This window comes from Anticarsia gemmatalis, chromosome 9 (genome assembly GCF_050436995.1).
Source record: "Anticarsia gemmatalis isolate Benzon Research Colony breed Stoneville strain chromosome 9, ilAntGemm2 primary, whole genome shotgun sequence".
NCBI lineage: Eukaryota > Metazoa > Arthropoda > Insecta > Lepidoptera > Erebidae > Anticarsia > Anticarsia gemmatalis.
In genome coordinates, this window is record NC_134753.1 from 2,622,321 (window position 1) to 2,648,420 (window position 26,100).

Consider the following 26,100-nt stretch of genomic DNA (forward strand, 5'->3'; position numbering starts at 1 on the left):
AAACCCAAGACAGTGAACGTACACAACAAATAGAATAAAAAAAAAGCCTAACATTCACTCTCGGAAATAAACAAAGGACTGTAACGTAACACTAAAGCCACTAAAGCCTAGCACTATACAATTCATTGCGGAGGCGACCGCCTACCCATCTAGTAAACACTCGAGACAGATGGCATGACGACTTTATACCTGTCATGTAAGAGACAATTTATATTTAAGTAAACGTTTTATTTTAAATGGCATTTGTGTCGTATGCAGTCATTACCAATAAAGAGTAATTATATTATTATATTCTTATTAGTATGTAATATGCCTAAACAATAAACGTAAGTTTTTAAAGGAGAAAACTCTATTAACGAAAATTCGATCAGCGCGGCACCTTCTTTAATTACAGTCTCTCTTAATACTATCAGAAGGATTATTAATAATTATTATTTTGGACAAAATACTGAGTTGCGACGTAAAAGCATTTGCTTAGTGTAGTTTACTGTAGTGTCCTACTCCTGAGCAGTTGAGCAAATATCTTCATTTCCGGTCTTATACGACGTTGCCTGACTTAAATAATACAATTTAGTCATTTATTAAACTTTCAACGTTTTGAGACAACTACAAAAACAAGACAACTCAAGATATAACAAAAACAGCAGCTGCTCCATTAGATCTGCAGTAGGTGCATTGATATCGATAAACCACAAAGGCTCATCTGTAAGCAAGTTTGAGCGTTTATCGTCAAAGGTTCGAGGCTGTTGTCTAGCTTGCTTTGTGTTTCACCTCCGTGTCATGCTCAGAACGTTCTTTGAGATCGCTTTGTCTGTCACATCGATGTTTGTAGAACCTTCTAACGTAAGATTACTTCGTTCAGATGCAGTTGCTTTGGAGATATCTTGGAAATAATACACAAACGCTTTGTAAACTTACTTAAGCCAGTTGTGTTTGGAATAAGAATACTAGATTAGTAGCGCGATTCTCCACCACCTTTAACTATTGATAATCGGTTAGCTATCGAAAAATAGCCTAGCGGATGTTGTAGGAACTCATTGTTTAGTACTTTTTTAATGTTAATTTCTCGATACTCGATAGTACCGACTATAGAAAATCGCGCAATGGTAGATTTCCAACGTGGTCACTTTTATGTAGACACTTTTCTGCCAACAATTTTCAGTCACGGCACGAAAGTGACACGAAATATCCCTGCACATAACTACATTATAGCCAAAACGGCTTTAGTGTAAACGTAATATTGCTGTATAGGCAATGTAATTACCTTAACTTTTCTAATCAACAATATGATAAACGTGGCCTTAAATCACTTTGCTTATGTAATTGCAAGAAGCCATTAAAGCTATACAACTTGAAATATTCAAACGCCCTAGTTTAAAGCCAGGCTAGCCACCTGCCTAAAGTAGGTGCTTGCCAAAAACCTGGTTTAAAAGCATTGAATAAATGAAACCACTTGAACTCAGTAGGAATGCATGAGTTTTTGGTAAGGCGCTTTTGAGTGGAGCCAACCGTAAATATTGCCGAAACACTAGTGGGAAATTCCAGGTGCTAACGACTGTGCGTTCCCATAGAGGTAATTAAATGTGATGGATTCCGGACGGCCAATTATAAGAATTTTGTACCGAAATGAACTTTAAAATACTTTAATAAACAGTTATCATTAGTGCATCATATAAATAATTTGTTTTCACCTTATAACTATGACAATAGCCGCTAGTTTTAACCGATCTACTTATACTTATATCAGTATATTTCAATTTAACAAGTTCTGACTGTATTTTTATTTGTTTGCCAGTAGTTTTGCTTCATCTACCGAAAACTAGGTTGTTATTTTCATATTCACCGCTTTATAAATAAATCTTAGATTTAATTCCTAAACTAAGAATACAGTAAAAATAGTTTCACTTTCACGATTTCAGCTGGCACTATTGATCCGTACTCCACACCCCACAAATGTTAATAGACTCGCTCCATTACCTCATAAATACTTTAAAAGTAAGTGAACACACCTTCGCCTAACCCTTAAAGAACATAAATTATAACACGAACCTATAAAACAGTACGGTGAAATTGTCGTAACTTCGATTCGACCTACATAACTGTCTCTACTATCGTTATTTTACGTTGTCAAGAGAAAATATCCAATTACTAAGCTCCTTACCGATTCCTTATACCGTGGAAGGACATCGGTTTGTACTTAGTTGCTCTAATAGGTATTTTATATAGTAGTAGCTTTGTTGCTATGTTTGTAAGCTTATTTGCTACTTCTATTTCTTACGCTACAATTCTTGCGACGTATTATTGCTGTACGTTTTTAAAAGTGACATTTATGTCAAACGTTACAATTTTCACTTTGTATTATTGCTGGAAGTAGAAAATAAAAATCAGTTAACAGTATTAAAATAATCTTATGAAAGGGGCTGATAAGATTAGCGGGTATATTTCAATTGATTGACGAATAAAGACTGCTTAATCTCGCTAATCTTTCACTAATCAGATTTGATCGACTAGAAAGCCTTAAGCTTCTAACCTACGAGATAGATATTTCTTTTTGGAATTCTTTTACAAAATAAGGTCTTAAACGAAGAGTAATCGTTCTAGTCTCGCAATTGCAACACGATTTTGCCAAATGCTTGACCGCAACAACGCAGCTCACCGCGGAAACCAATCGTTCCGTTCATAGCTCAGCCACAATTCATCAGAAATAACATCTTACTATTCACAATCCCTTAAGATTATAAGAGGCAAAACAGCTTTCCGTAACATAATAATATTACATTCAAATTATTCCGTGTGGAATACAGCCTCGAGCAAGTAAAATGTTATTTTGGCGTACAAAATTATAGTTCTGAAATGATGTCGGTGTAATTAAGTTTGCTACCAAGTCCGTATGAGAAATACTTAATATAAATCAAGTTTTTCATTTCATTTTTTACACTAAAAGTAATATAAAATACAAAAAGGAAAATCAGCGCGATTTTATATATGTTTATAAAAGAAATATATTGCTGAATATGACTGTAGTTACTTCTCGTTTATGTTCAATCATTCATTCGAGATCTTTAGTCTTTATCGAATTGAAACAATTTAATTTGTAACTTTTGGTGACGTCATTTGTCTTAATGCTACGATTTAGAACCTTAAATATCCGCCACGAGCGTGAAGTACATGACGCACAGTCAAACACGGCCTCATCAGAAATACTTGACCTATTTGAAACACGGAAAACAATTAAACTGTGATGATGACCTTTTAGCTTTTGCCACAAGTAAAATCATCCTGCGTTCTGTATAATGTTTGAGGTGTGCCAGTTCATTGAAATATTTTCAAAAGCATTTTCACAATAAAAAGTAGTTGTTGTTGTTATTGCTTCAAAGTATTTAGTAATTTTACAATCAAACAAAAGCAACATTAAAATTAGTAAATATTTTCCCACAAAAGAAGTAAGACAGGAGGTGAGACGGAGAACAAATATTTCTGAAACTGATTGTGATCTGTACCCATGTTTCAGTTCTACATTAATACAAACATAGGCAGCAATAGATAGATTCTGATCAACCTCAATAGATGAAGAAGGAAGTTCTGCAAAGCGTCACACAGTGCGTTGACAGTCACGGATTGACGTGCACGATACGTTATCTAATCGGTGGAGTGGCGAGCAAATTGTGCAAATAAACTAATGAAACGCGACCACTCTCCACCCACGTGAGGACCAAAAGGTTTTGTTAGGACGCGGCTGGAATATGACAATATTTACTTCAAAACTTTTGTCCAATGTAAGAAGATTTTCTTGAGTCTTTTCTCATTGTTTGGAGGCCCACCTACTGTTAAGTTTATTTAAGTGAAATCACACAATAACATCTTTCAATAGTTTTTCGTATCCCATTCATCAGGTCAAATTCTTTTTAGGCTTTTAAAACGTTCTATAGTGTATTCATGACCTCTTCATAAAATAATCATAGCAGCGTACTAACGAAATATTTTTAAGACCTTTTTTAAATAAATTTCATAGTAAACATCACACTCACGTTACTGTAGCCAATTTGTTATTATTATATAAATATTGGAACTATAAATATTTGCGAAAATGTTTTATAGTCTATTACTTATTGAGTGCTTCTAAGCGTACCTTTTCTAAGCGGCTTTATACTTTGAAAAACACTTAACCAAAAAGCTCAAAACATAACAAGAGGGATTAATTTACCTTCTGAATATTACATGTAATATATTTAGTAAAGGTCGTTTTAGAATGGGTGAATATTTATTGTACAAAGATCGGTAAATAGCCGTCAATGAAGCTGAATCTATTGTAGTCTGTAAAGTCAAGCTATTCTATTTGATATTGATGAATGCAGAGGTAAGAACCCACTTGAATTTCCGTAGCCAACTACGTATTATAATTAACGGAGCATAATAATATGGTCAATGTTAACCTGTGTTATTTCTGGGGTTATTTCCATTACATACTAGTACACAGTAAAATTTACACTCTATTTAACGGAAAAGGACCATAGAACGCCACTTGTTACAATCTTTACTAACTTAATTAGTTACATCCATGTATTCTACATTTATGGGGTCCGAATCTATATCAAATTTTGACACAGACACAAAATGTTTAACGCGATAAAATCTAAAAAAAATATGACAAATGAGAAAACTAATGATAATAGTTTGCTAAATTTTCGAGCAAAACTAGTAATAAGTTTTCACCAATCTCCCACGTACAAGCTTACTACTTCGCGAAAATCGCTTTAATAAATTCTGTGTACGTGTTCCGTTGAGCGTTTCAGTAAAACAACCGTTAGAAACACGGCTTTACGAGATTATTTGTCATACAAGTTTATTAACACAGGTCAGGTTGGGACGTGTACTAAATATTATATTATTCGTCTGAGTGTTCTCTATTGTTACCTTCTATATTATGTTATGCCCTTCAATATAGCCTTGTTATAAGTGTAGTTATAATTTTATTGTTATAATGTTATGATAACTTTAGACAATTAGTTTCTAAACTATCCCAGTTTGTACACATAACAACTTAAATGTTAAACTAGTTTAAGTAAATGCGATGAGACTTTTGAAAGTAATGGTTATGATTCAAAGTTTTGAAGGTGTATTACAGCAGACGAGCTCTTCTATAGGAAGACAAGGATACTGGTCTTTTAAAAAGTGTAGATTTAGGATAATGTATGTAACAGAACTCTTAAAATTTATAAAGTTTTATGCATTTACATGTTTGGTATATAAGAAATATTGATAATAATTACTATTTTGCCTAACACTAGTACTACAGCATTCGTGGTTGATCATGTATTCATGAAGTAGTCTCCATAATTTCATAGTCTGGGTCCTCGACCCTTACAATCATATTATTAAGAGGTGATATTATACTAAATTGAAGTATATTACAATGAATATGAAGAAAAGGTTGTGAACATACAAGAGTCATGTTTGCAATTAAATACGCGCCCGTAAACAGTAGATTACAGCATCATAAACTTTATGATAAGTATTTTGTTATTAACACGACCTTCCACAGCTAAAACTAGTGAACATTATATTAATCCGTTAACTATTGATAGTTTATTTAATGAATAACACACTAATATAAAAGTAACTTCGCTTGTTTGTTTGTTTCTGATTCTGTACCAATTTTGATGGAAAATGCAGGGCTATAAATAATACACTCGGAAAGGCTTGGATTTTCCAAAGACCACGCGTGCCTTAACGGTCGAACGACGACCACAACTTGACAAAATTATTTGAAAACACTAACTTTTGCTCTTATCTGCTCAGGGAGATAGGGAGATAGCTGTAGAAAAAAGAAAATATGCACCAATGCTTTAACTATTTTATGAGAAAGCATATGAATGTTTAATGAGTACGTTTTTACAGCGATAAAAAGTTTTGATGTCCGTGTAAAGTTGCAACATCAAGGACAATACCTTAGAGGATTGCACTGCAGATGTTATTTATAATGTACCTACACAAAAAAAACTTAGATTATGTTCGAGAATAGAGGTTAAAGATAAGTACACTGACGTAGAACGCAGATCAGCCGCAGGAATGCGCATAATTCTCTGTAAAGTTATAGGCTAGCTAGATGGATTATAGTTCGAATCAGAATTTTCTTTCTCATATATTTTTACGTCTTATAAAACATCATTTTAGTTATCATAATCTTTGACGGCCTCCGTGGCGCAGTAGCCAAGGTGGTTGCCACGCCACTGTCAGTGCGTCAAGAGGTCGTGGGTTCGATTCACACATGGAACAAATATTTGTACGATCCGTAGTAGTTGTTTCGGGTCTAGTACTTGTTGTTTCCGTTGTTTGTTGAAGTCCCCGCGACACAAAAGCAATTCTTAGAGCGAGAGTTGTCTCGTTTCAAGTTCAAGAATAGGTTCAAGCAAATGCCCTAAACCTTCATTTGTATCTAAATCAATGCTAGTTTTCCACTACAATTTATCGTTCCCATAAACTAAAACTCCGTCCAAAAGCTTTAAAAGCCGAGATCAATTGTGAACAGCGCCGTTGAAGACTGCTCCCTAGAGCCTACGTTCATCCAGGCGAACAAACGCCTAATTAAATACACCCGGCCATTTCAACAGCTCTCACTAATAGCGCTGTGAAAATCCTACTCTCTTAAATGATTTTCAGATCTTTTTGTGTTGTTTTAAAGATTAGAGGTTAGTGGAAAGTGGATAGTATTTTTATAGGTCACATAAAAGCTAAGTATTAGTGAGTTTTTAGGTTATTTTAGTCTAGAAAGTCTACATTTTACGAAACATTTTCTTTGATCTCTGCCTATTTCTATGGAAAAAAAGAGTGCTATTATGTATGTACTAGAAATATTATTGCATATATATATGCTAACCCTTCTTTCTTAGGTCCAAAGGTTTCGCGATTAGGAAATTAAACCTGAAGTCAAGTTATGACTATATAGACTGTTATATGTTAGACTGACAGTCGTTCGCGTTTTCGGCTTCTAATGGCGCTAGGAAAAATAATAATATTACTAACAATTAAAATGTAAAACTAATTGAGATAAACACATCTAAAAAGAAAACGGTCTAGTAGAAATAATAACAATGAAATTGTGACAATCTCAAACGTTTTTTCAAAGAAAAAACGTTTTTTCCCGTGACAGAGTAAAAGTCAAGCGGGTGTGAAAGTGAATGGTGTATCGATTTTTTTCCATGGCGGGGTGTTATGACCTTTTGGTTCCGGATATTCCATGGAATAACAAGTAGGAATGTTGTACTATGAAGTGGTGAAACGAGGGTGAGTGGTGTTATTTATTTATTGATTGGTCATGTTTTAACTTGATGACAAACGTTGAAATACTGACACATATCTTTATCCAACATTTTTTTATTTAAAAAGTTACGTTTCTTTTGCTGCGTGTAGTTCAAGTAGCATTTCAAATGTTTTTGGTGTGATAACTAATTTTATATCAATACTATGTTCATTGTTGGTGCTTACCCACCTTGGGGAGAAAGACGTGATTTTAAGTATGTATGTATGATAACCACATGAATGGAAAAGACAAAAACAAGAAAATAAAAGTAGCTAATGAAACTGACCAATTACTACAATAAACGCAAGTGAAACAGCGAGCCACATTTATCTTTAAATAGAAAAGAAAATAAGTAGTTATTATGTATTAATAAAATACGAGCATTACGTGTTTGATATATTTATTGACAGAGAATGCCAAATCGTTATATGATTAATATATGGCATCTACCATAGAGTAGAAGGAGTTTAGGTGGAATTTAGGTTCACCACATTTCTCCCCTCCTAACCTCTTAGCTGTTCTGCTGAATATAAGATGCAGCCAACACCTGGTTGAGGTGTCGGCGCCAGACATCGCCGTTGTCGGTGCGGATCTCATAATGAAGTCGGCCTAGACGTCTTGTGATAGTACCAAACTGCCAATGGTGCTTAGCACTCGTGTAGTCACGGGCCTGTACTCGTTCGCCGACTTCCAACTGTCTGACCTTGATCTCTTGATGTTTTGATGTAGTTTTTTTATGGGTGTTTCTTAACATGCAGTGTAATGCTGTTCGAACTTCTCTTCCAAACATTAACTGATAAGGTGTCTGACCATTCAAGTTTGGTGTCCGTCTGAGGCGAGTTTTTACCATGACAAGTTTCTCTTGAAGATTACCCCTTTCTCCCTCTAAGCTTCGTAAGATTCTCTTGACTGTTTGTACGTATCGTTCAGCTTGTCCATTGGTTGCAGGGTGGTATGGAGCAGAGGTTTTGTGCGAAATCATACAGTCTTTTAGAAATTTTTCGAACTCTCCCGATACGAATTGTCGGCCATTGTCTGAGACAAGGAGTAGAGGTGTTCCATAGGTGCAAAATAGTTCTTTCAATTTTTGGATGCACCAAGAGCTTGTCGTTGATTTAGTAGGTATAATCTCTGTCCATTTCGAAAATGCGTCTACAACTATTAAAAGATAGTATCCGTAAACAGGTCCGGCAAAATCAATATGAAGCCTTTGCCAGGGGCCCTTTGGGTGTTCCCAGTGGTGTAGTGGTGCTTTCTCTGGTTCATTTTGTTGTAATCTACATGTTCTACAGGACTTAACTTTTGTTTCGATATCATTGTCAATTCCTTTCCAGTATACAAAACTGCGGGCCAGTAGCTTCATTTTCACAATGCCCGGGTGACCGAGGTGTAGTTCGTCCAGCACTCGTTCGCGTAATGTTTTTGGGATTAAGACTCGCGTTCCTCTTAGTATACATCCATCTTGTAAAGTAAATTCATTATCATTGTAACCGAGCGTTTTAAGTGATCGGCCAGTTTGTAATGCGAGTACTAATGGTGTATAATCGGAATCAATGCTTGTCTCTTTCGCTATGATATTTGGGTTGACATTAATGGTATGTATTTGTTGAAGTTGAAAGCTGTAATTCTGGTCCATTTTGTTTGCCTTTGTGTTTTCTACTGGGAACCTGGATAGGTAATCTGCATTTGAGTTGTTAGGCGAAGTTCTGTATTCAATGTTGTAGTCAAATCCAGATAAGAAATGAGCGTAGTGGAATAATCGCATTGTACTCATTGCTGGTAACGTTTGATGTGGGTGGAAAATTATTGTCAGTGGTTTATGGTCTGTCACTAGGATAAATTTTCTACCGTAACAATAATAAAAGAACTTCTTCAATCCCCAGTATATGGCAGTAGCTTCTTTGTCAATTTGGCTGTACTTCTTCTCGCTATCCGATAGTGTTCTGGAAGCGAATGCTATCGGTCTTTCTGATCCATCTGGGAGTCTATGTGATAGTACTGCTCCGATTCCCAGTGGAGATGCGTCTGTTGCAAGAACCAAGGGCCTCTTGGGATCAAAATGTATAAGTACTCTTTCGCTTAGAATTTCTTTTTTAATGTGTATAAAGCTCTGTTCGCATTCTGTAGACCATCGAAAACTAGATTCTTTCTTGAGTAAGTTGTTCAGTGGATTCGTGATCGATGATAGGTTGGGTATAAATTTGTTGTAAAAATTTGCCATTCCAAGAAATGTCCTCAATTCTGCGGTGTTGACTGGGCGTTCTGTTTTAATTATTGCGTTAATCTTGTCTCTGTTTTTGTGTAGACCTTCTTTGTCGATAGTGTGTCCCAAATAGTCGATGCTTGTTTTGAAAAAGTGGCACTTATTTTTGTTTACTCGTAGGTTACTTTCTTTTAGTTTGTCTAACACGAGCTTAAGTCTCTGTAGTAATTGTTCTTTGTTGATGCCTTGAATGATGATGTCATCAAAGAAACATTTTACACCTTCGAGATCTTGAAGGAGTTTATCCATAAATTTCTGCCAAAGGCTCGGCGCGACCTTAACGCCGAACATTAGGCGGTTCACCTTAAAAGTGCCTCGATGCGTACTTAGTGTTTGTAGCATTGCGCTTTCTTCATCCATTGTCATGTTGAGATATGCCTGGGTGATGTCGAGTGTACAGAATAGTTTACCTCCGTTCATCTCTGCAAATATATCTTCTATCATAGGTATTGGATATTGTTCATCTTGTATGACTTTATTTAGTGTAACTTTATAATCAGCGCACAATCGGATACTCCCATTCGGTTTGACAACTGGTACCACTGGAGTACCCCAATCAGAGTGGTCGACTTTCGTGATGACACCCTGTTTGCATAGTCGCTCGATCTCTTCATCCACTTTGGTTTTTAAAGCGTACGGTATTCTACGTGGTTTGATAAAAATTGGTCTTGTGTTTTCTTGTAGATTTAGGTGTCCTCTGTAATTGGGTATTTCGCCTAAGTCGGATCGAAATACTGATGTCTTGTAAAGTTCCAAAAGCTGGTCTAATTCTAGATTTTCTGATTGCTGTAAAGTTTTTATATCTGCTAAATTTAGAGTTTCGAGTTCTTTCATCCAACTCCGGCCAAAAACGGGGTCAACGTTGTTGTTGATGAGGTATAATTTACCGTGGAATTCTTTTCCTTGGCATCTGCATTGAACGTATGCAACACCTGCAGGTTCGATTACTTCGCCGGTATATGTTTTGAGTTTTATATTAGTTTTAAAGATTCTTTTGCCGATTTTCAATTTTCTGTAGTCTCGTAATGACATAGAAGTAAGTGTGGCTCCAGTGTCAAATTCCATTTTCATCTTAGCATGTTCAATGTGTACCGTTATCATGTATTTTTCGGATGTTTCACCAGATATAACATTAATATCATTCCATTCATCATCATCGCTTATCGCTGAGTCGTTTAATTGATTTATATCCGGTGTAGTCTTACTGGGCTTCGCATCTGAGCGCCGTTGTAGACACACACTAGCTAAGTGTCCGACCTTCTTGCATTTATAGCATGTTATGTTTATAGCGCTACATTTCTTGGTTTCGTGATTTAAACCACAGCGGAAACATTTCCCTTTTAAATCTCTTGGTGTGATTCCTCTAAAAGGAGATTTTTTTGAATTATTGTAGGAATCAGTGGAAATTTTATTGATATTGTCACTACTTGGTTGTTCATTCGGAAGCATTGATGTATTTTCTGCTTTACTCATTTCAATAGATGTTGCAATCTGTGTCAGGTGTTTAAATGTACATACTGTTCGGTCTTGTAAAATTTTTGTACGTGCGTCGCTATCTTTCAATCCTCTTATGAGTTGAAGAGATAAAAAGCTTTCTGAAATGTTTTTCTGGCAGTGTTGACATTTAAATTCGCAGTTGGTAGTGAGCTTTTTTAAATCTGCGGCGTATTGCGCTACTGTTTCATCCGATTTTTGAGTTCTCGATATAAATTTATGTTGTAGAACCCATTTGCTAGGTTTTGGGTCTAAGTAGTCGTCAAGTGTTTCAGTAATTTCGTTAAATGTCTTATTCAATGGTTCGTCTGGTGCTATTAAATCACATAATTTTTCATGGAGTTCTGGTGATAATGTAGACAGAAGAATATTTGTCTTCATGTGGGGCTCAGTAATTTCATTAAGTCTAAAGTACACTTCCAGACGTTTTTTAAAGTTATTGAACGTTTCTGATTCATGTAAAGGATTAAATTGTATTTTTGGTATAATCTTATGGTATTGGTATATTCTATGTTGGTCTTCCTGTCGCTGACCTTGAATAATGGTTTTTTTTGTTAAAAGTTTTGATACTAAAATAGTGTGAAGTTCTTCGAATTCGTAGCCGTAATTTTGTTCGTGTAAATACGCTGTTTCATCGTTATCATCTATGGTTTTGTTTTCTATCTTCTCTTGTAACTCTCGCAGTGCTGTTATGGTGTCCTTCAAGGCTGCGGAGCGAGCGGTGATGTCCTCGTCAGACATCGTCGCCCTCTGCTCGATGTAGGTATCGAGTCTGGTGAGCATCCCACGTAGGGTGCTCCGTTTTTTACGTAGCTTTTCCATTTAGGTTCAGTTTTTCCTCGTCGCCAATATTATGTATTAATAAAATACGAGCATTACGTGTTTGATATATTTATTGACAGAGAATGCCAAATCGTTATATGATTAATATATGGCATCTACCATAGAGTAGAAGGAGTTTAGGTGGAATTTAGGTTCACCACAGTAGTATAATTAAATAAACATATATACTATATCTAATCTTAACCAACAATGTTCTATATTAGTTAAAATATGTTTCCAATTCGCAATGTGTCCCAGGGGCGTAATGAACAGACCCTAGATTAAATTTACTTCCAAGGTTAATATTTACAATTTCAATTCTAAATCACTAACGAATTTACTGTGAGGTTCTGAGGAGGCTTTACTAGACGTATTTTGTCTCGGATTTCAAGTGAATATGTAAATTAAGTTCCGACATCTTTGGTTTAACGGCCAGGTACATTTTTCGAGTAAATATTTTGTAGACGCAAACTTTAAGACAGTATTTTTAGTATTTGTGATAGGTATATGATCAGTAGTATTACAGACTTTGGCTTACTAAGATTAAGTTATAATATCGCTACTATACAAATCCAATCTATATAATATAAATGAATTACCGAAATGTACATATTTACGTACACACTTTACTCTTGAAAGACGACACTAAATATAAGGGTAAGGTTATTTTTTTAAATATATTTCTAACTTACATGGTTCGTATAGGATGGATGGGATCAAAATTATCACAGAAATGGAATGAACTGGATAAAATTGTACTTTACCCGGATAAATTCTGGCCAGTCCGTTATTTATAATATATATCAATAGCAATCAATTAAAAGCGTTTCAGCAATGGATACAACTTTTCTAGAACAGAAAACTTAAAGAAAAGTAGTGGTATCATTAAAACAAGCTTCACTTTGATTACTCATTTTAATTCTTAATCTCCCACTCCGGGAACGATCGCGGCCAAGCTGCTACGCTCATTATTCAAAGCGATGTGCTTTGTCAGTTGCGGCAACCACCCCCCAAGCGAGATTTACGGGCGTAAATCAAATAAATTAGGCTCGTTCGTATAAAAGGTGTTTTTGAAGTAGCCAAAGTGTCGAGCTGAGACGCGGAAGCGATTGTGTTACACCAATTTGTGTGGAGTGAAGTGCACAATCTAAATATAAATTAATGAACATACTTATTTATTTACACTATAAATACTTCTATAATTACAGCTAGGTAAATACCCTATACGCCAGAGTGAAGTAAATTATGATCAAATACGTTATAAACCTTCTTTACTAATATAGTCTCGGAGAAAAATCACTACAAATCCTTTAGTATACCTTTTGGGGGCAAAACAATTAAATGTTTACGTGGTTAAAAACGCAGAGTATTATGCCTTAAATTGAGTATCGTAATAGCAATAAAATCATGCTCAATATTGTAACTATCACTGCGGCCATTTATTTATTTAGCTACAGTCACACACAAAACAAACTGATTGTCCAAATAAACGCTAACTAAAGTTTTCAACAAAACTAATGTTAAAAGTAAGACAAATAATGCATACACAGTTGATTAAACAACACGTAATAGGTTTTTAGCGCAAACTCGCGCACCCCGCCTACATTATATTGTTCTCATTCCGCTTCAGTTCTCTCTGGAACAATGTAAGTATTCACTGTTTTTATACTGCAATGATACTACACATTTATGTAGATTTTACGCAGGTTTTCTCAGAGCTGTAGAAGAAATAATCATAAATTGTCTCGCGTACTTTTGTAACTGAAAGTTTATTAAAATTTCAAATATGTTTTACCTGCGTTTTTGCATAAAGGATTATATTTTGTAATCTTATGTTTAATTTCAGCTGTAGCTCAGTAAATTTTGATCTAAATAGTAGCATTAATTTTACCGAGAAAATGTCAGATATTGATAAAATCATGAACTGCTATTTAAAAATCTTTCATCCAGTGGCGTCATCACTTATCTACATATCTTACGAGACGAAAATGATAACTTGAAGCTCACTAAATCATAGATTTATTTATCACCTTCGGTCTTAAAGTGAATACAGTGAAAAAACTACGATGATCTTGCAGATAATTCAGTAAAAAACACAAAAGGACGAGTAAAACACGAAGTAGGAACGTACGAGGCTGCACAAATGTGCTCTAAATCCGCATAACTGACCGCAGCTCAAAACGCAAAGCCAGCGCTGAGGTCGGCGTGGTCACGAGGTGATTACACATTCGTATCACACCCTCGGTTTGCGCACACCGCAGGTATTTTAGATACGAGAGATGGACGTCATCACTTATATTAATTTTGAAGAGACATAGTATAATAGAAATATAGCAATACAAGTAATTAATAATAAAAAAAATAACGAAAGAAGAACTTTGAAAAGAACAGCAGCGCCACTCTCTAACGTCGGCACTAAAGAGTTTCGAGAATTTGGCAATAAAATTAACTGAAGAATTACGCTGATCAGATTTTTATACAATTTTTTATTGCTAGCCGGTTGTCGATAATAGTGGCCCCTCTGTGGATCCACTCCCGTTTTGGAAATGGATCATTGAATAAAATTGTTTGATTATGACTTAATTCGTTTCTTGGATTATACACACGCACGCGTAATTTAAAGTATTCGGATCTATTCATAAGCATAATTCTAACTCGTTATAACAAAAATGTTGTCTACCAAAATCGAAACAACTTTCTAGAACAATATAATCTATGAATAATTTAAAAGCGAAGCCATCAAAAGTTGTTATAATCGTGAAAGGTTTACCTGACGTATCCCTTCCTCGGTGGATAATCTTTATGGAAGACGGAATGGTTGAGGATCATCTTCTCGTCACCCGTGTCCAGCCATGACCGCTGGAGCACGAAGTCGCGGTTCTTGAGGGGGGCCGGGCATGACACTGAAACAAAGGGAAAAAAATGAATATTGAACAATCGTTAAAAGGAGCATCTGTTTTCTTTAAGGCTTGACGGCGCCTGCCTAATTTAGGGGAAACATGACACTAGATTAAAAAAAAAGAAAAACAAAGTCACACCACAGCGCTTTATAATATTTTTTGTATTTACAATTTCGTCGTAATTTTTTTCAGACCTGTCTGTCTACCTCTAAATAAATCCCAGTTGGCTTTATTAACATTGAATGTATAATTTTAACATATGAATAAGTAAAATCTAAGTTTGGATTAAAGAAACAGTAAAATCTAACTTTGAATTAAAGAATTAGGTCATGAACAGTTTTGTATCAAAAACAGTCTGTGTTAAGAATCTAAAGGTAGCTTTTTAAAAGACATTCGTATCACATTCCGTATGACGAGTGTAATATTATTAGAAAAAGATATAATAACATAAAAAACAAAATTCCTTTGCCACTGAACTTGTTTATAAATACGAGAATAGTTATATTCATTACCACAAAGGCAGTTTCTAAAATAAAATGAGTATATCGCGGTAACTCAGTGCAGTATTGCCTGCATAATGCGGATTAGCGCAGTTCAGTCGCAGTGTGCGAGCGTAAATCTACGGGACAATCCAAACACCACGCTTTACTGGAAATATCACGAAATACAGGCATATTTCTGTAATACTAATTGCATTTACTGTTTTGATTATGAGTTCATTGCAGCTTTAGAAAAAGGCGTCTTAAAACGTCTTTTTTTCTTATTGTCATCTACCTATACCATATTTGAGGAAATAAATAATTTGTCTTGTTTTACGGCTGTAAGAATGTATATATAGTCCGGTAACTTAGTGGAGTCTTGTATGCAAGGTTCACTGCTAGTGTAGAGATATAAAATCTTGCATTTAGAGCAACAGTGACGCAAGTTGCGTGCATGCAGCTGACTAATACAGCTACTTTATTTAAACACTACATAGTATTATCAATCATAATTTAGACAAACCGAGCTCATTACCGAGATGTCAGACTATTTATTATCAAGCAAAACCTACCACTTATAGTCATATAAATATTGACTTTAACTGAAACATGAAATTGTTTAAATTAAAATATCGAAATATATTTGCACACCTACCGTGCGCGTTTTTCATTAATTCTTCCATATTGGCATAATATGTGTTAATCTGTGCAACGAATTTAACGAATAAATAATACGAAACTGTGGCGATGACAAATAAGCCAATATTATGTTAATGATTCCAATTTAAATACGAAATATCTTTGTAACTTTTTACCGGCCAGTAATATTTGGGAAGGAAAATGTATGTAAATAATTTTCTCTGTTCTTTTTGCTTGAAATAAATAAATAATTTCCATTTCAATTGATAATGTGAAACATTTACATAATCAGAAACAAATTCGCTACATAACAATAATTTCAAATTAAAATAAAAAAGATAATAAAAACATAACAGAGATAATTTTTGAATAAAGAATACCCCAACTTCTTTTTAATTTATTTCTGGCCAGTAATTCTTGGATTTTGTAAGGACTCGAATAAACATAAGTCCAATCCCGAAAGCTGTACTAATTTTCCAATTTGAAATCCTAATGTTTATTTAATACCTAAAGTCAGAATTAAATATGCTTCAGACTTCGCCATCGAGCCTTTTATTTCCTCCGTTTATATTTCACTCTTGACCTTCGAAGTTTACATTCATTCATTTTCTAAGAAACGTAAAGAAAAAGTAAAGTATACAAGGTTTGTACTCACAAAGTTAAATGGAATTATTCATTTGAGTTTTATTGCTCGAGTAAAAAAAATGATATCTCTTGAGTGACTGTTGAATTTCTTAAACCAAAGGTCAGTTTTACGATTTACAAAAAAGCGTTGTACTACATACACGATAAAAAAAATACAGGCAGAATTTGAAAATAACTGTAAAAACCCCACATCTACTGGCAACGGGGCTCAATCTATATTGTTATGTAACATAATAAAGTTACAATAAGTGAAAGTATATGCGTTAATTTCACTTATTACCAATAGTCGATCAAATTCGGTAGGTCCATTCGAACTCAACCTCGATAACCACATTTACAAGTTAAGATAACTTTGTATTCCTAGTTGGGACACTTCTAGTTAGAGACTGTTTACATGAACCAATGTAAGGAAAATGGACTGGACGTTTACGATGACCAAAAAATATACGTCATGAGTGTCGTTCACTTGCAACACGCCGCTATGCTACACAATTTCTCGGCCTTATAAAGTACGCAAAAACCTCAATTAATGAGTTTACTAAAGCGCCAGACATTATCGCTCTAATATATAAAATTCTCGCGTTACAGTTTTCGTTACCGTACTCCTACGAAACGGCTTGACCGATTCTCATGAAACCTTGTGATCATATTATTGAGTAGGTCTAAGAATCGGCCAACATCTATTTTTCATGCCCCTAAGTGACACTTTTTTTAAAATCTTTATGGCAAAACAACGTTTGCGGGGTTAGCTAGTAGTCTATAAAATTTGATGAATAGTGGTTACAAATGTACATCTCCAGTAATTTTCAGCCAAATCACTTCAGCCGTTCTTGAGTTATTAATAGTTTCACTAAAACGACTTTATTTTATATCGTCGGTCAGTGTGAAATAACGCTAAAACGTTTCTAGCACAGACAAGTACATAGGCACACGAGGCAGGTCGTTAAAAGTTCTCAACTACTTGAGAAGTGTGGCCCTAAGTTATTTATCTTGTAAGTGCGCCGTTATATCTCTAACACAGTTTACGTCAGCCACTAGCTGTCTCCCGTGGTTTTGTGTGACCAGAATAAGTACTTAGACCTGAAAGTTATTCAGCACATTATGATGTAAAATATATAGAACGAGTTTATGAGCTTAAAAACTACTTTTTTCTAATCTGACTGTGACTCTAGAGATGGTTCATGGTTATGTTATAATTATGGTCTTGAATATACTTTTTAAAATTTGAAGGGTAGTTAAAAAAATGGTCGTGGTAAAATATAATCATTCAGGATTTGATAATAAATCTATTCAGCTTGAACATATAACCAGTAACTGTTTATTAACATAACAGAATACTTTTCATAACGAAGAAGGCAATACTTTTAAATGACACGTAGTAAACAGCCAGAAGTATGTAACAGTTTTGAATTAAAACATAAGTAGCATGTTTTCAATAATGTCACAACTTGTAAAGGTTCACGTAATAAGCGTTGTAATAATATTTATTGGATTTCATACACCTACCACTGGCTCTTGATTATAAGTGTGGAGAAAATGAACGACATTTCTGACCTTTTGTTAATTGAGTTCCAGCGAATAAAAACTCTCGCTTGCGTCGTGTTCTAATGCAGACGTGTTATTATTTATATTAATTTGATAAGCGCGGCGCAAGCTGACGCTCGACTAAGTTCTTTTTCGCGATGGGTACACAACTTATTGCGAATGAGTTACTGGCGTTTTTGCAGCAAAAACTGGATGTGATGGATGAAGTGTCAGCCATCCAGATATGTGCGAGTAACTTCAGTGAAGAGGACATTGCAGCTGCCAAGCTGCTATTGTTCACGACGCTGAATAAGCGCGACCAGATGGTGTCCCGCCGGCGTGACGGGACAAAGAAGAGCATCCAAGACATCATCACGCTACTCAAGGAGACTGATCCCGACGATGTGCCGACGTTTGTGGCGAAGGAGCTGCACAAGCTGCCCCCTGTCACCTTCGACCACGTCGATGTAACCAGCCTTCTGAAGGACATCGTGTCGCTGAGGGCCAGCCTTGCGGATGTGCTAGTGAAGTTAGATGCATCCCAGAATACCGTCACCGATTTGCGTAAAGAAATAAACGATTTGCGCATTAAGGTGTCGGTTTCTAGGTCAACACCCGATGCATCGAATGTCAACACGTGCCGGCGAGTCGTCGATTCGCCGTCGTTGAACTCTGCGTCAGCATATTCGACGCCAGCGCATCCGTCGCGTACTGTGGAGTGCAGCGCCCCCGCGCCCCCCACCCCCGCACCTGCCCCTGTGACATCACCATGTGACGTCGCGCGAACTGCTCGCCCCGTCCCGCTGCCACGGCCTGCAGCCCCCGTGAAGACTCAAATAAGAGACTTTGCGAGCGTTACGGCGAGCACTGCTGTTCCCGAAACCAAATTCTTACCAAATGATACGGGGAATGGGAACGAAGACGACGAGGGTTTCGTGAAGGTTCAAAGGAAAAAGCGCGCCACACGAACCCAGAATCGCAGCGGTACGGCTCCTAAAGAGCCAACACCGTGCTTAAGAGCCGCGATACCGACCACACCGGTGTTCGTCTCACGTCTGCACTACCTCACCAAGAAGGAGGATGTCGTGACGTATATCAGTAAGAGGACCAAGTACCAGATGAGGGTGCAGCTGTTGGAGGCGCGCCGTAACGTCGGATTCAAGTCGTTCGTGGTGCGCGTCCCAAACGATGTGCTGCCCCTCGTCATGAAGGAGGACTTTTGGCCCCAGGGCGTGGTATTCCGTCGCTTCCGCGGACTTATACCACAGGATAGCATCAACGACACTGTGTTTAAGTGAAGTGCTACTAACATAGTCTTAAGTTTTATTTACTAATAACAATATGATATATTTAATATATATGTTAGTTTGTAAGGTATATATCTATGAGCCATTGTAGCTTGAAAATAAAATGATTTATTATTATTATTATTAAAAATATTTTACTCGAGGAAAATTATGTTAGAATATGAAAGTCTAAGGTATTTTCAGTTGAGGTATTCATGGTCTGATTGATGTCCAGATAATACTTATACCTATATATATATATAGGTAGATGATAATGATAATGAAAATAATTTCCACACTAAAAGGCAGGGATCAAAAATACATATATAATTTGATACAACGCACGATAGTTACGATATAATAATGTGAACTTAGCTTATTATGATGGATATTCACACCCGACGTTTCTAAAGAAAAACTCGTAAATAATCCAATTAATATTTCTTATTAACAAACAAATAATTACAGCAAAACTTCCAGACTCCTGGGAAATGAAATGCCATAAGTTGTAGACGAGAAGCGAAGAAAGTTTCCCTCCATAATTTATTATATCGATAAGTTGAGGTGGCAGAATGAGAAATACACCGCGTAAATGAACGACTGATGATTCATTTCGCTGGAACTTAATAAGAATAGTTTGAGAACTGGTAATTAAGGGAATGCTATGAATTTGAGGAAGGAAACGGTAGATTCGTGGTTTTGGTTAATAAGTTGGTGAGGGATGAATAACGATCAATTATTACTTAAGCTGGAATCATTACGGGTGCATAAAAATGCTGTTTGTAGCTAAATTGACGACTTAATTTTCAAAGACGACTGATATGATCCGGAAGCCGGACTGAGATTTATACAAGTAGACTAGAATAATATTTTGAACCTTTTAATACACTTAAGATTAAAAAAATATTATAAAATGCCCGTACCTAACAGGCCTTACTCTACTTATCTCTACCAGAAACCATCCATTAACATTCTTTTAACAAAAAGGTATCCAACATAGTATTATGCTAGGCTTTTGTATAAAATGAAACATTCATCTCCGTCAACTAAAGACTTTTACAAAAAGCTTCTATTTTTAACGCTCAGCAATCTTGGCGGCCACCTTGAAAACATGCATTAGTGAAATCACCAGAGGCCGCAGTTTCTGTTTATCTTGCCTTTAAAATTTAGAGGGTGTAACTAATGTGTTCTCGTGTAAGTTGTGTTTTGCTTATGTGCACTGGGGAGTACAAATGTAGAAGATATCAGTCGCGCAATTCTCTACACTCGGTACTGTAGAGTATCCAGTTTGACATTTAAAATATACTGCCAAAATAGTTCCTACGGAGCCCGCTAGAGGCGCTGATCGGAATTTGGTGCAAAATTTCTCGATAGCTAGCTTGTTGTCGCTAGTTGATAGTGGTAGAAAATCGAGCTACGGAAAGGTTTTCGTTAAATAGATGCATTGCTATTGGCTACTGCCGATATAATGCCAAATTTGTAATGACGAGATTTTATATCATGTCATGTTTATTTTTGAAGGCTAGATTACATTTTATTTATTGAAAATGTTGCAATGACAAGATGTATGTAAGGATCGTACAAAATGGCGTTCTTTGGCCTCTGCCCACCCCTATGGGATAAAAGCGTGATTTTATGAATGTATGTATGCACATACATAATAATATGTCGTACGATAAAATTATATTTCATAAAATATCCAAAGACGTTTTAGGAAGCAAGTCAGTTGAAACATTTTTAATAACGAAACGGTAACGTATTTTGCTCGAAAGTGTGAAATATCGTCGAGTCGCCATTTCTCCTTTTGTTCAAATAAGCAAGAACCGTCAGAACATTCACAAGCAATCTTTAATCATACTGGCTCGAATGATTTATGTCACGGCTGTGAAAACGGACCAGCAATGTAATCAATTGTCCCTCCAGATGTTTTATCTTTATTAACGCTTCTGATTATTTCGTAGCCAAGTCTCTCATAGCCAAGTCAATGAGGTTTTGTGGGAAAATGAATATAAATGAGATTACTCGGCTTAATGCCAATACACAACTTAGAGCCGATGGGTGATTCTGATACTACTGTCGACTAACGACAACCGGCTAGCTATCGACAATTATGTATAAACAAATTATCAACGTATTTAGCGGGTGCCATAGGAACTAATTTTTAAGCACATTTCCAATATCAGACACTCAATATTAGATAGTACCTGTACTCTGTAGACAATCATCATTTTTAGGGAGATACCTACATTTAAAAATGTACTTAAAAATTAGTTTCATCAACACCCGTTATAGGCGTTCATCAGATTTCAACAATTACTGAAACCTACCCTATTGTTGACAGTAGCAAAAAATCGCGCTACTGAATCGATAACAGAAGACATTTCTTCTTATGATAATTTAATTCATCCTTGAGTATCTTCCAAAGCTTCCAAGTTAAATGAGATTTTGTTTTACGAATTCTTTATTTGTGAAATCAAATGTCAAAGTTGTTAAGTGATTTTCGTAAAGTTTTTCTTTATTTCCGTAAACGTTAGCTGTGCTCATGGATCAAGGACGTCCAAAATTCTTCGCACTTTTAACAAACAAGGGTAGAGATAAACCGGCCAAGAATTAAACTATGAACTGCGATTTTATGAAATGCGAAAATGTTCACTTAATTTTTGCGGTACTCAAAAACAGCAATTTCTGTAATTGTTGCTTTTCACCAAAAAATACTATAACAACGCAGTTCGTTGAATCTAGACTTATACATACAAGCAACAAACAAAGTACATCCAGAACCGGTACAACTACAAATGACTGCACACTTTTATTCCATTTTATCTAAAAACCACATTACCCTTGTTATTACTCTCACGTAACAAAACCACGGGGGAGCTTCCAACGCTTTTATCAATCCACATAAAGAATATTTAATGCTATCATACGAGGCATTGGCATCTCCTAACGATGCCTAAGGCTTAAGTCTAAAAAAATATAGGCCTTTTTGCGAGACGGATTGCTGTAATAATTTATTCGGTTAAATGCGTTTAGGAAGAGGTAATGGCATGTGAGGCACAGATTATAAGGTAATCGTTTGTTAAATTACATTATGTGAGCAATAATATTGAAAATTAACAAATTAAACAAATATTGGAACTCCATAAGTTGATTAATTGTCATACTCTTTCCTTCTTTTTTGTTTGAGTATCACATGGCTCAGCAAAGGCCAAATTTAAACACAATAGAAGTAATATCAGCCACAATAATATGATGGCAATGCAATTCACAACAAAATATAACCTCACTTTTCATCATACGTACTCTTAGATGATTGTCTCATAAATGAACATTCTCGACATGAACGATTAATTTCATACAACGCAGAAAGCATTTTATATGTATGGCCTCCATAATAAAATACTTTTACTGTCCACCACCATGAACTAAAATCCTAACCAGTATTAGTATTCAGCCCTGAGTTAGCTCTCCTAGTTTTATTATTTCTGTCTGAAAGGCTAGAGACATTACTTTCTTTGAAGCAATATATTTCTGCTTAGTAACGTTATAACACTCTTACAAGTTCAAGTAAGAGGAGAGTATTGATTACGAAAATTCTCGATTACTCTATACTTTATTAACACAATAAGTCGAAAGGTTGATTGTCTTGCTTGAGCTTACGAGACATTCGAAAGTCGATACGTTATAAAAAAAAGCATTGTCAAAGCTTCAAAAAGAAAACATTTTATTCGAGAAATCTTGCTTTTGGTTAAAATGTTTTGAAGACCATTCAAATCTTTGCCTTGATCATACCTACTTTTCGCCTTAACGATCGACTTTGACATCGAAATAAAAGAAATGATTGAACATCCGTTGAAAATGAAGCAATAGGAGAAATTCAAATAATCCTAACGACAATCGACACTCACGTTCAACGAAGATATTTGAATTTGAAACGAGTGTCACATACAGCCTACTTCGATGAAACATGGCTTTGTTTAGTATCATCCGTGACGTCATAGCAATAAAGTCTTCATTCCCGCTCACCAATTCTTTTATGGGTTTAGGTACTCCTTGCCACGCGTTCTGCACGTAAAATTCACCAATGAAGGGTATTTGCGATGTATATTTCTATACTATATTATTCTATACCTTTTTTCCTCAACCGTTCATATTTTGTGTTCAAAATGTACAGGATTTTCAGTCTGAGAATGTTTCAGATTGAGACAGATATTCTGTTGAACATTTCTTGATTGTAATAAGCTATCATTTACCGCAGGATTCTTTGAAATGAAAGTAGTATTTGTGGTTTTTATTTACGTTTGTTTTAAAAGGAAAAGTTGTATTTACCAGCATAGTCCACAAGAAAAATAATAAAATACAGAACAAACGCTCATTTTTAAAATATTTTTCTTAAGTATCAAGTTTCTCGCTTAGCTATCGGATCAAACATTTTTATAAAACTTCGAACAAAGTCACTTTCGACTTCCGATAAACCGATTCAATAAATTTTAAAGCAACTCTCAGCCAAAACAAATAGGCGAAGACATAACTTTTCTCTTCATTCGTTACATAAAACTTGAAAGTGGTTCCCAAAGTAAATCCAAACAGGGACGACCCTAAAAATATTTATTACCCTTTCGTATAATTACTGTATATCAGAGTAACCTGATTTCAAGATCATATTAAACCTCCACAGGATTATAACGTGAGGATTTATAAGACTAGTTTCCCTTTCTAATAAAGGTACATAAAAAGTTTGGTAATAGCCATAAAGTAGGCTTTTCCATTGCGAGGATAATGGGCGCTTTCTGATAGAGCTTAACTTGTACTAATAGAAAATATAAAGCTCTTTAGGTCAGTTACAAGTTTGGCTTTTGAACTTGTTGGCCGATAGACCTTTTGGTTCAACATTTTCACTATTAACAACACAAACAACTTAGTAGAGAACATTGGCGTGTATGATTTATCTACATTATAACTAATAATAAAGTAAATCAATTAGCTGTGCTTAAAAGGCCAGCGCTTGTTGCACACACCTGTGAATCAATCGTGTTCTAAATTCTATTTTTTTATACGTCCGCCAGCGACGTACCTTGCCCACAAGGCTCTTTACTAAGTCGTTGGACTATACAAAGTTACGAATTAATCCATTCGAATATTTCAGTAGTTATTAGATAAATTATAACACTGAATCTGCGGTACCGCATCCATTCTCCAATCACAATTATTATTTCACAAATATAAACCTGGATTAAAGTTTTATCCGTCCATTTGCATGTAATAAAGAAGATTGTAACTTATAATTTTAAAGCAAACTATATCTTTACAAAATCTTTGTCTTTTACGTTTAAATTAATAAGCGAACGCGAAGACACGTAAAATGAAATTTTCCTTTATTTGACACCGACCTTTCAAGGGGATTTGGATTTGGTAAAGGTCACATTATTTTATGGTGCCACAGGATACACGTGTTCTCAAAGATATTCCGGCTTTTCCTTTTAGTCTACTTTATCATCTTTTTTGTGAAGTTATATTTTTTTACTTTTGCCTTATGTTACTAGTTAGTTGAGTAACATGGACAATAGCTATATATTAAAGGCTTCGTCCCGGACAAAACCACGGACTCAGCTAGTAGTTCTAAAATTTATCTGTTACTCTAGTATATAAGCTAAAACTTTGCCAAGCTTCATCAAAATCCGCTATGCAGTTTTTGCGTGAATGAGTAATAACCATTCTTACAATATCCAAAAAGATTAAAATTGGGTTGTAATAGTGGCTGTTGTAGTTTCAATTTAAATTGAAAAGGCAATAGTTGTAGGCAGGTAGTTTACCTGTGTACTAGATGTAAGGTCTCCTTTCAAGGGACTTCAAAGCAATTGCCCTGGAACAAGGCTAGCCTGATATACATATGTCCATTCTACCAATTGTCCCTGTCCTCAACATATCCCTCCCAGGAGTATTCCTACAGCCTACAATTTACTTCAACAAAGCTATATCACATTGTGACACTTCACACCTGTTATATATAAAGGTGTACGCAGAGGTATATTACGCCTATTGCTATAAACCAAAATCAAACTTATCAAACTCAGAATTAAATAGATGCATAATATCATGTCTGTTATATTATAATGCAATGGGTCTTTAACGCGATTGGAAATTAAAGGTTAGGATACCTTATTTGTTTGTTGACCTTCAATTTTCAATCGCGTTTAAGACCCGTTGCATTATAATAGTATGTTTACAAGTCGCGAGAGTTTAAAATCAATAATGTCTGTTATAGCCGATGCAGCGATGGTTTGAGCAAAAATTATTGAATTACATCAACGTTTTGTCATTTACCATACCGTCATCAGCCATTACCGGGCTCCTTAGCATCTCCGAGCTACTACTATAAGGACATTTTCTAATATAAATTAGAAAAGTATTCACTATCATCTAAACAGGGGCAGTCACAATGTCATACAATAAATACTGTACACTCCAGGGAGGTTATTTGAAATCAATCAAGAGCTTAATCTAGTGAGGCAGCGGGGAGGCTAGCCACTTTATTAACTGCCAATTTGTTATAGTATAATTGTGTAGAAACGAGACAAGTCTGCGTCTACCCTCAGCCTGTAGCAATTAAAACCTTTATTATTTTAGTCTTCACTTATAGGGACTAATAGGACCTGCGCTTGTGGTAACTGGTAATTAATGAAGTTCGTCTATAGGGCTTTCTTGATGAAACTGTATACAAGCTATTAAGGGCTATATATTACAGTAA

General features: G+C 35.5%; 1 protein-coding gene across 1 annotated transcript in view; it reads right to left on the minus strand.

Annotated features, from left to right (window-relative positions):
• LOC142975631 (START domain-containing protein 10-like) overlaps positions 1 to 26,100 on the minus strand; it is a 63,089-nt gene that overhangs the window by 9,125 nt on the left and 27,864 nt on the right. The window contains exon 3 of the mRNA XM_076118603.1: positions 14,650 to 14,782. Coding sequence (XP_075974718.1) covers positions 14,650 to 14,782 — 133 coding nt within the window. The remainder of the gene's footprint in view (positions 1 to 14,649; positions 14,783 to 26,100) is intronic.